Genomic DNA, 14,666 nt, shown 5'->3' with positions numbered 1-14,666 from the left:
TTCCTCAAGCTTCCTTCTCCCTGTCTTTGTTAATCCCACCAGAGGTAGCATGGAGATCCCAAATGGAGCAAAAGCCATCTTGCCACGCAGAGGTTTACTCCCATACGGTGTCGTCCCATTTCCAATTACAGTTGAGCCCGTCGGAGTTTTCTCTTGGTGAGGCCTTGGAGTACTTACTGGAGAAGTCCATGAGGTCAGAAGGCCGCCGATACTCTAGGGTACCAGGATGGAAAAGTTGGGGAGTTTCGAGCGAAGTATCGAAATTTAGTACGGATGTATTTTTCGACGACGTTTACACCAGCGACCTCAGCTTCGCTTTCAAAAATCGGGTTAGTCACACACACACACCCTCTCTCTCTCTCTCTCTCTCTCTCTCTCTCTTTACGGAGCTTTTCAGACACCTTGGTCTAGTGCCAGGTCATCGGATGCAATTTGACATGTTATTTTTTTTAGTATATCATTAATTTTATATTAGGAGGAGAAGGAGTTCAATTAAACTACACACAATGACGGAACCAGGAATTATTTGTTGGATGAGCTAAACTAAAATTATTACTACGAAATCAAATAGTTAACTTTTTTTGTTATTTGCATGAAGTTACACAATGATAAGCCCAAAAGCAATAATTTGAAGTAAGAAATTATATTAGATGTCTAATGAGAATCATAAGTTTGCTCAGTTGATATTGATGTGATATTATTAGATGCAAAAAGTATATTACTCTCTAATTTATCACATCATCTCTTTTTCTAAAGAATGAATCATTAGTCCTTAACCTCATCATTAAATAGACGTTGACCTAACAAATTGAAAAACAATAAACAAGTTTATATAAATTTGAAACTTAACCTTTCAAAGTACAAACTCTTAAAGTTCAAACAATAAATAAATAAACTGATCAAGAATTAATAATAAAATAGCCAGAAACATATCTATTGACGAGAAAAATCAATAAACTTTGACAATTGTAGGCTTAGTCTCTGTGAATTGTACACGAATGTCACCAAAGCCTTCTCTGAAAAGTGAAAAAAATCGGCTACTGTTATAGCCTTCAAAAGCCGAAAATACAATCTTAAGAAACGTGTAAGAACTCATTAAAATGAATAAAATAATAAAAGTTAATAATTACTCATAAAAACCTAGAACCGTGTGTCGCTACTCCCAATAAAACCTAAAATAATAAAATACTAAAACCTAGTTTTTAAAATCGTGTAACTACGAGTGCATTGTTGCTCACCACCATTTAGTGTGCTATATGATCATCACCCTATTTATCATCGTTAGATGAGTTTGAATTTTGAGATTTGTGCTTATCTATTATACAAATCTCGAAATTCAAACTCATCTAACAGTAATAAATAGGACGATGAACATATACTATATTAAATGATGGTGAGCAAAAATACTCCCATTATGACTACTACCTAGGAAATCTAAAAATTATAAAATATTAAAACCTATAGACTACTCCCTAGAAAACCAAGGAAGTGTGTGAGCATACACCATACTAAATGGTAGTGAGTAAAAATGCTCCTATATGACTACTCCCTAGGAAATCTAAAAATAATAAAATATTAAAACCTATAGACTAGTCCCTAGAAAACCTAGGAAGTGTGTTCAGAACTTTCACTAAAGTAAACAATTTATTTAATATTTTTTAACTTTTTCATTTTCTAGAAGTAGTCTTACTGTCAGAACTTTTACTTATTGGGTGGGTTGTAATAATTAAAAATAATAAAATAGTCTAAACTATTAGTATTTTTAATCCCAAACAATTAAAACTCTCCTTATGCTACAATGCATCCTAGCCTTGTTATTGCCTCCGTCGTTGACTACACAATGGACAACCTAATTTGATATCGAATTTGTTATCTACGAGATTTGAATCTAAGATCTTTCACTTCTAAGGAAAGAGAAATACCACTAAATCGTAGTACTTAGTAGCGACATGTTATTATATGTGTGGTTTTAATATTTTGACCAAAACATCGTCCGTTTGGGATGAAAATGAAGCTTAATACATTAATCATTTTAAGAAGGTGATGGTAGGTTGATAAATTAAATAATTCTTTCTTGGGCAATTAATTCATACTTAATTTAAAACATGTATGGCATTGGCAAGCCAGTTAAATCATCCTTGAGAGCTTCCAGTTTAATAAGTCATGGATCATGGGGAGGATCATGTAAATTGCTTGAGAAACACAGAGAATAAATCTAGAGAAGTTTTATTTTTGGAAAAAATGTATGAATTTATTTGAAGTACGTAACAAAATATTTTTGATGGATCAGTTCTAGTGTATTTAGAAGTTCAAAATTGACACATGTATGGATAATTTCTATATATTATTAGTGCGTTGTTAGAATTTATTTGTGCATATAGACGACATCAACATATATAAAAAAAGTTAGGTGGATATGTGTTGTCCATAATCAACGTATATAAAAAAAGTTAGGTGGATATGTCTTATCTTATTTGCCTTATACTATTTTGTAATCTTAAATAGTTATCCATAATTAAGTTAAGTGTTTAGTGGCTGGTTTTTTGAGACTACCAAAAGCTCATAGCAGCCATTACAATACAAGTATAATGAAGTATATCAAATTTTGAGTTCTAGCTGCAATCACATGATTCACAAAGTGTACGTATATATATTCCATATATGCAGGATATAATGAACGGTTTTTTCAAGCATTGGTGAACTGACAGAAACCCTGGTCTGCACTTACAATCTCACTCCAAAAAACTCCTGCATCCCAGCAACCATGGATTCCCAGTCATCGATTTGTGGTATGGTTTCAGAAAAACACGTCATGCTTACACCTTTACACTTGCTTGTCTTTGTTTTCATAGCTTTTCTGCGTGTTGTGTTTGTGTTTCTGGCGCCATTTGTTGTGTGATTTAGTGGTTTTGGTATATGGTTTTTCAGTTGGCAATCCAATATCGGCTGCTAAACCGATTGGCAGAGATAAGCAAGCAAGAGGAGCCTACAGTGGTTCCGGAGAACAATTGGATGAGGATGATTTCGAGATAGAAGTTGGTCCGTGCGGAGACAGTACAGACTCCCTCGATATAAAACGCTTTAGAAGGTGTCCCATATAGGAAATGATTCAGGCCATGGTGCATCAATGGGAAACCCAACATGTTTAAGGAACGAGAAAAAACTGTCGTGTCGTAGGGTTGTATCTCTTGTATCTAGTACACTGAATTAGGTGAGTGAGTTGAGTCGAGTGTTGTAGACACAGTGGGATATTGTTAGGCATTTTCTCAAGTAAAGTAATCAAGGGTCGTCATGTCCTCAAATGTTACATGTTTCTCATGGCCGCTTGCAATTTATGCATGCATGCTCTGGTCTCTATGAGAAATGAGAAAGAAAAGAAAAAAAACTAAACGAACCAGATTTTTTTTGTGTTAGAAAATTGAATACATACCAATTTTTTTTTTCATATTCCAATTTGTGATTTTTTTTAATTATTCAAGTTCAGCCACAGTTTGATCTCGTACCAACTTCGAAATCACATTGCCTAATATTTACAAGTTGCTAAAATCTAACCATTTTAATTCTTTATTTTATAATTCTAATGTCATTTTGTTTTAACTTTTAGATATTAATGTATAAATTTTCATTTTTTTAGCTTCTTTTTTTTTTTTTTTTTTTTTGTGAAGTTTTAAGTTAGTTCCTTTTATATCCCTAGATTTAATGGGGGAAAAAAAGGACATTTGTGAAAATTACCAAAGTACAAAACATTGTTAAATTCGAAAAACTACAGAAACTAACATAAAAATTCAAAAACTAAATTAAACTGGAGATAAAATTCACAGACTATTGCTACTATTGCTACAATTAAACCATTCGAAAACTTGTGATGTTTTTCTTTTTGGCCACTTGGTCATTTTAATATTTCCAAGAATTTAGGCTACTTTTTCGTGGTGATTCTGACGTGGGGGCTTTTCTGATTCGCCTTAAAAAAAAGTTAGGTATACTTGGTCTTAAATAAGAGTAAATAAAGCCATGAAAAAGCATATTCCAAAGCTAATTTCTTTAAAATAAAATAAAAAGCAAAACTCAAAAGAAAGTGAATGGAGAAAACCCTCCTTTTAAGCAAGGCATGCAAAGCATCCATGTCTTTAGAAAGTGATATTCATACACTCACTTTTACGTTGTGCACACACTTAATAAATTTTTGGCATTCATCTTTTTTAATTTATTCATTACGACGGTTAAAAATTAAAAGAAACGTGTGAGAAATAAAAAGAAGTTTGTGGATAAGACTACACTTATTATTTAGGTCGGTGCTTGCTCAAATCAAAGCTTCCCTCAGTTGCTTTTCCACACCTAAAAAAAGTCCTTAGAGATCCACTCTATTTACCTAAACAAACCATTAAACCCTAGCTATATGCTTTGCCTTCAAGGCATTAATTTAATTTATATGTTTTGCACATAAAGATGGAAGATTACGTAGTGTGATCTTTTGTTGGTTTTTTGACTGCATTCCACTGGTGACGACCTTAGTTTAAAGCTTATCCAAATTGATTAAAGAACATAGAGAGTCCTTGCTTGATTAAAAACTCTAATTCAAACTTTATGTCCATGAAATTACAAGAAAACTTTATGAAATATGTTAAGGGCATAGGCCACTATGCATTTCCATATTAGCTCCAATGCCAAGGGCATAAAGCAAAACACTTAGCCCATCTATAAAGATATCTTTAACACACTTGTCTTTAATATATTAGTCGTTTACACGTACGTTCGAAAAAAATTGTGGCCCATTCGTAATGCATTGATGACTTACAGTCGTTACAAACATATGAATCACTGATGCTAGTATCACTTAAAGCAATATCATACTGCTAATGATATGCACTAGCTAGTGTTGTGATTAAAGAGTATGATGTAAGGTCTCATTTGGTGTGCGAGATGGGATATGTTGTGATCAATTAAAATGGACTTGAGTCTAGTTCGTTTGGTGTGTCAAAATGTGAGATGGATATGACTGAATATGATGTGTTATAAATCTACAATAAAGTAGGTTATATAATGTATTCTTATGTATGAGTTACAAGTCTTATTTTACAAGCCTCTGCCAATCTAATCTTATCTCTAAGACTCAATCCCATTTAACCCTCCAAGGGAACTCTAAAAGGCGGTTGTGTAGACTTAGCAACACCATTTAAAAAATTATTATTATTATTCATAGTTCTAGCTTAATACTTGAAAGCATGTCAAATTACTATTGACAAGGACCTATCAAATAAGAAGAGCCAAGTCTATAGAAGGACATCATCAATATAGCCTTATAGTGAAAATGGTTGAATAAATTAATTAAACATTCCATTACACATATAAGGACCAATAATTCACTATAACAATTCTATTAGGTAACCTATTTAAATATGTGGCCCCAAATAATCTTGCATCGAATTTCATCTTTAATTTTACATGCCATTTTGTACTTATGAATATTAAACAGTTTAATCATGTAACACATTAAGAACGTATGTGTTCGGATTGACTGATCGTTTCGTGTTCGTGTCGAAATGAACATATTGATAATCTTATTTTAGAATTTAGGGTAAATTACATAAAACTATCTCAACTATTGGTCTAACGACACTATCATACCTCATCTTTTAAAATTAACAATGTCATACCTCATCTTTTGAATTTGGTCAAATGTTATACCTTTCGTTAGCTTGGTTGTGAATTTCTCAGTTAAATGCTGACATGGCTTGATCCGAGGCCCACTTTCTATTAAATAATTAATAAAATATTAAAAATAATAATTTACCCTATAAAAAAATAAAAAAAAAACCCAAGCACCCATCTTCCCTGACCCCTTCCCCTTTCCTGCAACCTAAATCCAAAACCAAGATCCCTTCTCCTTCCCCTTCCCCACCCACGCCAACATCTCTCCCCCCCCTCCCCCCCGACCCACCTCCTCCTTCTCTGCCGCCCACCTCTCTTCCCGAAATAGACCAACCCAGATTCATAATTAAAGCCTTTAAAGCCGAATCAATGGCCAAGCAGTCCAACCGCATCGTCCTCCAGCTCCTCCCTTCATTCGTCAAGTCCGCCCAGGCCCTCGCCCGCCCGACTCCTACTCCCTTCCTTCCCTGGAAATCGAATTGGAAGTGGACAGAGAAATGGTTGGTTTGCCGGCTGTTTTGTCTGAGGTGTTTGATTTTGGTTTGGATTCGAAGATGTTGTTTTTTGTGGGGTTTGGATAAGGTCAAAACTTAATTCCAAGTCGAAGAAAGAATCTTTTTCTTATTCGACATCATTTTCTTTAGCGACAGAAGGATTTGGGGGTGTAGCGGTGGAGGCATTGGGTTTCCAGAACTTAACGAAGGAGGGGAGGAGTTGGAGGACGGTGAGGTTGCAGGGAAGAGCGGGGAGAGGTAGGTCTGGGGAGGAGATTTTGGCGTGGGTGGGGAAGAGGTCAGAAGGGGAAAGGGAAGGGACCTGGGTTTTGGATTTGGGTTGCAGGGAAGGGGAAAGGGAAGGGGTAGGGGAAGATGGGTGTTTGGTTTTTTTTTTTTTTATTTTTAGGAAAAGTATTATTTTTTAATATTTTATTAATTTTTTAATAGAAAGTGGGCCCCGGATCAAGCCACATTAACATTTAACTGAGAAATTCGAGGCCAAGCTAATGGAAGGTATAACATTGGACCAATTCTAAAGATGAGGTATGAAATTGTCAATTTTAAAAGATGAGGTATGATAGTGTCATGAGACCAATGTGAGGTAGTTTTGTGTAATTTACCCTAGAATGTAACATGTTATTTTGTTTTGATATGCTATTTTAACAAACTTTATTTATCAAGGCCATACCCTAAAACATAATTTGACATAAACAATAACTTAATCTGAAAACATAACATAGAATCGTAAATAAACAATAACTTTGAGCAATTTGACAGCATAATTTATGAAAGTGTAAAACATTTTGAACTAGATCTTAGTATAAATATTTTAAGAAGTCTCAAGCTCAAATTACACTATTGAGAAAAACTAGTATAAATATTTTAAGAAGTCTCAAGCTCAAATTACACTATTGAAAGAAAAAAAGAATCAGACACAGGGCTGGTCCAGAGATTTTTGAGGCCCGAGGCGACGTCAAAAAATGTGCCCTCATTTCATATACAAAAAAAAAAAATTGTTTTCACATGTAAAATATCGATAAAATTATATTTATAAAAAGACTTCAAACTTAATAATTTAGAAATGCGGAATAATTAATTTATTTTGTATCAAGAGAAGGGAACTAAAAAACTTCGAGCTTTCAAGTAGATAGAATATGAGTTTTGTTTTTCATCTGAACTTTTAAAGTGTTTTTGTATAAATCGTGAGTTGTTTTTTTATTTTATGTACTAACCTTGTCAATATAAGATTAAAAGAATATTAATGTTTTTGAGTCTTTAGGGATATGTATAAGTAATGAATGAACGCTAAATTAAACCTTTTGATGACACGTAATATTATTTGCAAATTTGATCTAAAAATTTAGTCTACGCATTATTTTTTGTTGAAGATTAGACTTGAATTGGAACAGATATTTAAAAAGAGCAACCCACATAGCTACTAGCTAGTAAATAAACTAATAACCAAACAAAAGTTTGTAAAAATTGAAAAAAAATAAACATGCACATAACATTTCAAACTTAGAACCTCTCGTTAATTTTAAACAACAATAACCATTGCTTCTAATTCAACTTCTTGATCATTCAGCCAAATTTTATAAATTTATATTGTTATGAAAAGAAATTTGTAAAAATTGGAATGTTAATAAGCACACATGGTGTTTTGAACCTAAGACTTTTTTATTCATTTTAAACAACAAAACCACCAGTTCTAGTTAAATTTCTTTGTCACTAAACCAAATTTTATAAATTTATACTCTTATAAAAACATATATAAATATATCACCCTAATAATTTTGGTGCCCCCAATTTTTTTGGCTCCGGACGATCGCCTTGCCCGCACTAGGCTTAGGCAGGGCCTGATCAGACATAACTACTAAGTAGGCAATTGCCTTTGCCTAATCGATGTTTTCGTTAACTTCGTTCAAACAAAATTTTCGTCTTCTAACCAAAGAACCAAAAACCCTAATAACTAACGATTTTACTTATTAACGTGATTGTATGTCAAAAAATAAAAAATTAAAAAAATAAAAACTGAAAACCCTTCCAGATTCAGGTGGCCACCAAACAACCAACTTGTTTCGTGTCAGCGTCATGATTCTTTCCAGATTCTAGAAATCAACTGTCCAGATTCATAAAATAAATAAAGTATTACATTACTTGCACACGAAGATCCCGTCATGTGCAATTACCATAAAACCCACATCTCGCGCCATTTCAGTACAATTCCTAAGGGCATTTCCGTAATCTAACATAACACTAAACTTTAACTTCGTCTGCCGCCCACTTTTTCCTTACGTACTTTCCTGCATCCCATTTTTGCTATTTATACCCAATCCCTACGCACTTATTCCCTCCCCCTTCCCTCTCCATCTCTCTCTCTCTCTGCGCTAATCTCACCGGTGGTAGCACGGAGATCCCAAGTGGAGCAAAAGCCGGCTTGCGACGTGGCGGTGCACTCCCAAACGGCGTTGTCTCCCTTCGAATTGAAGCGGGAGTTTTCTCTTGGCGAGGCCTTGGAGTACTTAATGGACAAGTCCATGATCGGTCAGGAGGGCGCTGATACTCAATGGCACCAGGATGAAAAAATCGGCGAATATTGGGCGAAGTACAGGAATTTCGCCAGTACGGATGTATTTTCCGGCGACCTTTGTGCCGGCGACCTCAGCTTCGCTTTCAAAAATGAGGTTAGCACACTCACTCTTTCTCACCTTGAGGGACTTTCGGACGCCGTAGTCCAGTGCCACGTCATCCAACGCAATTTGACATTTTTTTTTTTTGGAACAAATTTGACATGTTATTATATATGTGGTTTTAATATTTTGACTCAAACGTCGTGGTAGTGGGATTTGGATTCTATCCATGTCTAAATTGTATCTAAATTGTGAGGATTTTAGAAATCTTCGCATCTTAGTTATTTATCGTGTATCATGCGTTTAGAAATCATTTAATTTTTTTTATTTAAAATTAAACACAAATAATACCAGACGAAAACTCACAGCACAATGTATGATGAACGGCTAGGATCCCCAAAATGAATCCTGAGAGGATCCTAGTTCGTCGTAGTGGGGCCGAAAATGAAGCTTAATGATTTTGTTTAATTATTTCAAGATAAACGTGATGGTAGATTTGGTTAATTAATTAAAATTTTTTTTCTTGGGTAATTAATCATACTTAATTACCAGTTTAATCATGCTTGAGAGGTTCCAGTTTAACAAGTCATTGGTGATATGGGGAGGCTTATGTCAATTGTCTGAGAAATACATAGAATTCTAAATCCTAGAGATGTTTTATTTTTAGAAAAAATTATGGATTTATTTTCAGCACATAACAAAATATTTTCTATGGATAAGTTGATACTGTAGTGCTATTTAGACGATCAAAACTGATACACTGACTTAGGGATGCACTATCTAATACAAATTTGGGTGTGAAAAAAATTACCAATCTCATATTTGGACAATCGAGTTAGGTTAAGGTATGGAACAGTTAGTCGTCCATTCGCGTGAATAATTTTTTATTATATTATTAATACTCTATTTTGTAATCTTAATTAGTTTTCCATAATTAAGTTGGTTTCTTAGCGAGTGAATTTTTGAGACTCTACCTAAAGTTCATAGCAGCCATTACAAGACAAGTATAAAATGAAGTATCAAATTTTGATTTCTAGCTGCAGTCACATGTTTCACAAAGTGTATATATATGTATTCCATATATGCAGGATATAATGGATGGGTTTTCAAGCTTTGGTGAACTGACAGAGACCCTAATCTGCACTCAAAATCTCACTCCAAAAAACTCCTGCATCTCGGCAACCATGGATTCCCCGTCATCGATTTGTGGTAGGGTTTCAGAAAAACACGTCAAGCTTACACCTTTCGCTTGCTTGTCGTTGTTTTCGTCGCTTTTTCTGCATGCTATGTTTGTGTTTTGGGCACCATTTGTTGCTTGTTGTGTGATTTAGTGGTTTTGATAGATGGTTTATCAGTTGGCTGTCCAACATCGACTGCTAAACCAATTGGCAGAGATAACCAAGCAAGAGGAGCCTACGGTGGCTCGTCTGGAGAACAATCCGATGAGGATGATTTTGAGATGGAATTTGATCCATGTGGAGACAGTACAGACCCCCTCGATATAAAACGCATTAGAAGGTATTCCATATGGGAAACGATTCACGCCCCTTTTCTCCTCATGCATACTTTTTCTTATTGGCTTTTACATTGAATATATCAAAGGAGAATCGAGGGACAAAAAAACGAGGCTAAATTGCTTATCATATTATCGATATTCTATTGTTTCCATTCATTTAAAGGTGGGAATTGATCCAAAGCTGCATTACCTTGTAACCACCTTGCAGGATGGTCTCAAATAGGGAGTCTGCTAGGCGATCAAGAAGAAGAAAGCAAGCACATCTGGTGGAGCTCGAGTTGCAGGTATCAAATATTTTTGGTGGAGTCTTGACCAGAACAATGTTTAGTGTGCAGTGACTAGTGATTAATTGTTTTCCGTGTCAAGTTTGTGATAATCCATTGAGTAACTTGAACTTGTCAAGTTTGTAATTATCCATTGAGTAATTTGAACAAAGTTTGATGCATAAGCTCTCTTCATGGTTTTATTTCAGTTTGAACAACTGAGAGGAGAAAATTCAACCCTATGTATGCAGCTTACGGATGCTTCTCAACAGCTCTGCGACGCTGATACAAATAATAGAGTATTGAAATCGGACGTGGAAGCCTTGAGAGCCAAGGTATAAAATAACATCAGAGAGTGTTTAAACGTGAAACTATCAAAATGTAGGCAAAGCAATCGTGACGGTGAACAAGATGATAAAAAGAAAACAGAAAAGAAGCAAACTTATAGAGGTTTAAAGAGGGTGAATAGACTCTGGAACAGAGCCTCTAATTTGCCTTTGTGCTTGCGAGTGTAGTAGTAGATATATAGCCAAACCATGACAATTTACTGACGTGGCTGTCAGCGATTAGCGAATTCTATATCAAATTATAATACACATAAAAAAAAAAGTACTAATCATGGGTATGTATGCGTTTTTAAAGGCAACGTAACAGTTGTAAAACGTTAAGGGATGTCACTAAAGAATGATGATTTAATTTTAGGTGAAGCTAGCTGAAGATATGGTTGCTCGGGGCTCGATAACCTCTAGTTTGAATCAAATTCTTCAAGGTCATCTAGGCACGCCGCAACCACTCAACCCTCACAATGTGCGTGGGGTAGCAGCACACGTCTCACCAACCATTACCATTCACGGACAGGATGCTCCGTATGCTGGAATTGCAGTCTCTGGACAGAACGCAGGCCTTGGACTCGGAAATGCTGGTATGGCTAATAGCAATCTGAGTAACCGGATGATGAGCGATACTCTTAGCTGTGTCTCGGATATATGGTGATAAAGTAAAACGATTGTAACGCCTGTAGCCCTGTCAATTGGATCGAATATGTCTTGTAATATGCTTTAGGCAGATCTCCAAGTAGCTCTAAGTGTCTCCTTTTCTTTCACTTTTCTTCTTTCTTTTTTATGGTTTCCTAGCTTGTTCTCATGTAAAATGTTGCATTTAGTGAAGAAATTGGAATGATTTTAATTGTAACACGCAAATCTAACCATCCATTACACCGACGTATTTCATACACTGGTGCATTTTAGAATTTTCAATTATTTTTTATTTTGACGCGCAAGCTCCATAAGTCCACAGATTCTTCTCTTTTTGTTTCTGTATAATAATTGAGGTTGCAAAGAGGGAAGATCATGGTGCCAACTGTGTTATATAATTAAGGAAAATGCTTTTCCTTTTACTTGAGGAGTGCTCACATGAAATGCACAGAAACCGCATTTTGTAGTTAAAACGTTTGGAGCCATCCACATATGCTTGTCACCTTCCTAGTTAGCAAAGCACGCATATCCAGAGTTGCAAGATTTTATATTCAAGCCCTACTATGCTACAGTCAGTCGCCTACAAGTCTACAGGTGGTGATTTTTTACCGTGGATCACCCAAGAATCCACATTTGATCAATAGTTAGAAATCGCATTTGATCCCATATTTGATCAATGGTAAAAAATCGCACGATTGATCAATGGTCAAAAATCGCACGAATGATCAACCTCATTTATATTATTTGGGCATTTGATCTCACATTTGATCAATGGTAAAAATCGATCAAATGATCAACCTCGTTTATACTAATCGGGCATTTGATCCCACATTTAATCAATGGTAGAAAATCGCCCGCATGATCAACCTCGTTTTTAGTATTTGGGCATCTGATCCCACATCTAGTGGTGCTGACTTAAGTAGTCCAACTGATGAAGTTTGATATCATTTACAAAATGTCAGACAATTCACTCTCTTTTCATTTGGGTGTGCCTGCAATAAGGGAAGGTGCAAGGTTGCAACTACGCCGGTATAGCTGAATACTTAACAACGATTTATTGATAATTTAGTATTTTTATATTTGATTATATAGTGTTCTATCATCACTGCTAATCACACTCAATCTTATCGTAATCATAATTTGTTCGTGTAAAAATAATTGTTCACGCAAAATTATCTAATCGTGTAAGGGTACTTGTAGCTTCAATGGTTCGATTCTCAACATTCCCTCTATATAAACATCATGCCTTTGTGATGTAGAGCAACTAGCGAAAAAGATAGAAAAACAATTGGAGTGCCGCAAACCCGAGAGCACAACAGCAACCAAGTCTCATAGTTTTTTATTTTATATTTTCGTTTCCCTTTTTAGCCCTTCTAGAGTTTGTTTTATTGTAGACACCTTCTTGGCGTATTGTTAGGGGCTTTTGATTTTCCATTGAATAAAAATTGAGATTAATTCTCTCAAGCTTCTGGTGTTTCAGATTCTATCTAAGGGTGACTGTTCGTGATCCTTTTTTTTGTAACTTCTGCTGTGTCACTTTGTTAGACAAAAGAAAAAAAAAATGATTTCTTCATTTGAGGTTGAATGATTGAGTTTAAAATAAAGGAAAAGAAGAAACAACACAAATTGGACATTGCTGAGGAAAAAAGGTTATGAATCCATTGAATTTACAATTAGGACAACATTTGTTTGAAGAAAATAAAAGAATAATAATTAAGCATCTTGATCTTAATCAAAAAGATAATTACATTTTAATTACCCCATCATTAACTCAAACTCTCCAAAATCAACCTTACCATCCAAATTCAAATCCACAACCTTCACCATCTTCTCTACCTGATCCATGTCCCACCCACTACCCAACCCCAAGCACTCCAAAACCCTTTTCAACTCCACAGCCTCTATGAACCCGTTGCCATCCTCGTCGAAAATCTTGAATGCTTCACGCAGGAGCTCGCTGCGCTCGGACTCGTTATCCTCCAATCTACCAAGGACCTCCTCCACTAGCACTTCATGATCATCCCCAGGCAAATCGAAACCCATCTGGTCTTCCTCATTACGTATTAGTCCAAGATTTTCCACGACACGCCGCGCTTTTTCCTTCTTTATTCTTCCATTTGTTTCCATCCCAAACACTGTGATCAGTGCCCTTGCCATGGACTCATCAACTTTGGTTGCAATGCTTTGTGATTTGTAATTGGAATACTGATCACATTGATCAATGTGAGCTCCTTTGCTTGGCGAACTGGATGGGACTCCTCCAATGGCTTGAACCAGGTCACCAAGTAACCTAGAGCAAACTCCTGTAATTCCCATAATGCCACTGCACAGAAACCCTAATGAAGTTTGCAAATATATGGAGAAATATGAAATGTGTGTGATTTCCTTCAAAATTGTCCACAGTTTTTATAGTGTTGGTCATGGCGAAATGCCCGAGTTTTTTGGGTAAATTACACAAGTGCCATTGCAACAATACTTAATCATGATAATTGTGATAATTATTGTTTGATAAATCTTTAAGATTCCTAAGAAGCTGGCAAATGGTATAGAAAATGAATTTTTATGTGGAACTGGTGCAATACACAAAGGATGCTGTCATATTTGTGTTAGGGTTGGTCGGTTTAAATAAATCTGGATCAAAATAAATTAGTTGTATTTTAATCGACACTTGAGATTAATGTTGTTATAACAATTAGCTTGTCATTTGCTTAAAAAATCAAGAAATATGTCAAATAATTTTTGATACATTTATTTGGAACTTTAATCTAAATGGTCAATTAGAAACCTAAAGTTTGGTTCAACATGTCGAATCAACAATTTTTTTTCTTTCTTTCCGTATAGGGAAATAAGTGAAATGCCACTGTGATAGATGATGGTTAGTATACAACATAGTCCAGTGATTTTGATCTAATAACTTGTTTTAGCAGTGATATCGAACTCTTGTTGTGAGTGTCAAATAAGTACTTGATCACACAACCATTTTGTTTCCTTGTATATGGTATTGCATCTACTTCCAATTTGAAACAAAATGTAGTATACTTACTACATTTTGTTTTATATACAATATAAAGAAATGAGATTTGAACTTGAGTGTAGAGCATTGAACCGAATCTGCAAAGTATAAACGTCAACCTAGA

General features: G+C 35.1%; 2 protein-coding genes and 1 pseudogene across 2 annotated transcripts; 2 read left to right on the top strand and 1 right to left on the bottom strand.

Annotated features, from left to right (window-relative positions):
- Positions 1 to 3,302, top strand: LOC108868473 (annotated as a pseudogene).
- A 5,176-nt stretch (positions 3,303 to 8,478) lies between these two features.
- Positions 8,479 to 11,754, top strand: LOC103964511 (basic leucine zipper 9-like). Its single transcript, XM_009377443.3, has 6 exons — positions 8,479 to 8,830; positions 9,865 to 9,985; positions 10,120 to 10,294; positions 10,501 to 10,576; positions 10,765 to 10,890; positions 11,258 to 11,754. Exons 1-6 carry the CDS (start codon positions 8,672 to 8,674, stop codon positions 11,546 to 11,548), a joined length of 948 nt encoding a protein of 315 aa, XP_009375718.2. The 5' UTR covers positions 8,479 to 8,671; the 3' UTR covers positions 11,549 to 11,754.
- Positions 11,755 to 13,162: 1,408 nt separating this feature from the next.
- Positions 13,163 to 13,879, bottom strand: LOC103964510 (calmodulin-like protein 3). The gene has a single exon (XM_009377442.3). It carries the CDS (start codon positions 13,843 to 13,845, stop codon positions 13,285 to 13,287), a length of 561 nt encoding a protein of 186 aa, XP_009375717.2. The 5' UTR covers positions 13,846 to 13,879; the 3' UTR covers positions 13,163 to 13,284.
- Positions 13,880 to 14,666: the final 787 nt, after the last annotated feature.

This window comes from the organism of the source record quoted next, unplaced genomic scaffold (assembly GCF_019419815.1).
Source record: "Pyrus x bretschneideri cultivar Hongxiangsu unplaced genomic scaffold, Pyrus_bretschneideri_v1 Contig15, whole genome shotgun sequence".
In the NCBI taxonomy this organism is placed as follows: domain Eukaryota; kingdom Viridiplantae; phylum Streptophyta; class Magnoliopsida; order Rosales; family Rosaceae; genus Pyrus; species Pyrus x bretschneideri.
The sequence above is the reverse complement of the archived record's forward strand: the minus strand, read 5'-3'. Positions and strand labels throughout refer to the sequence as shown.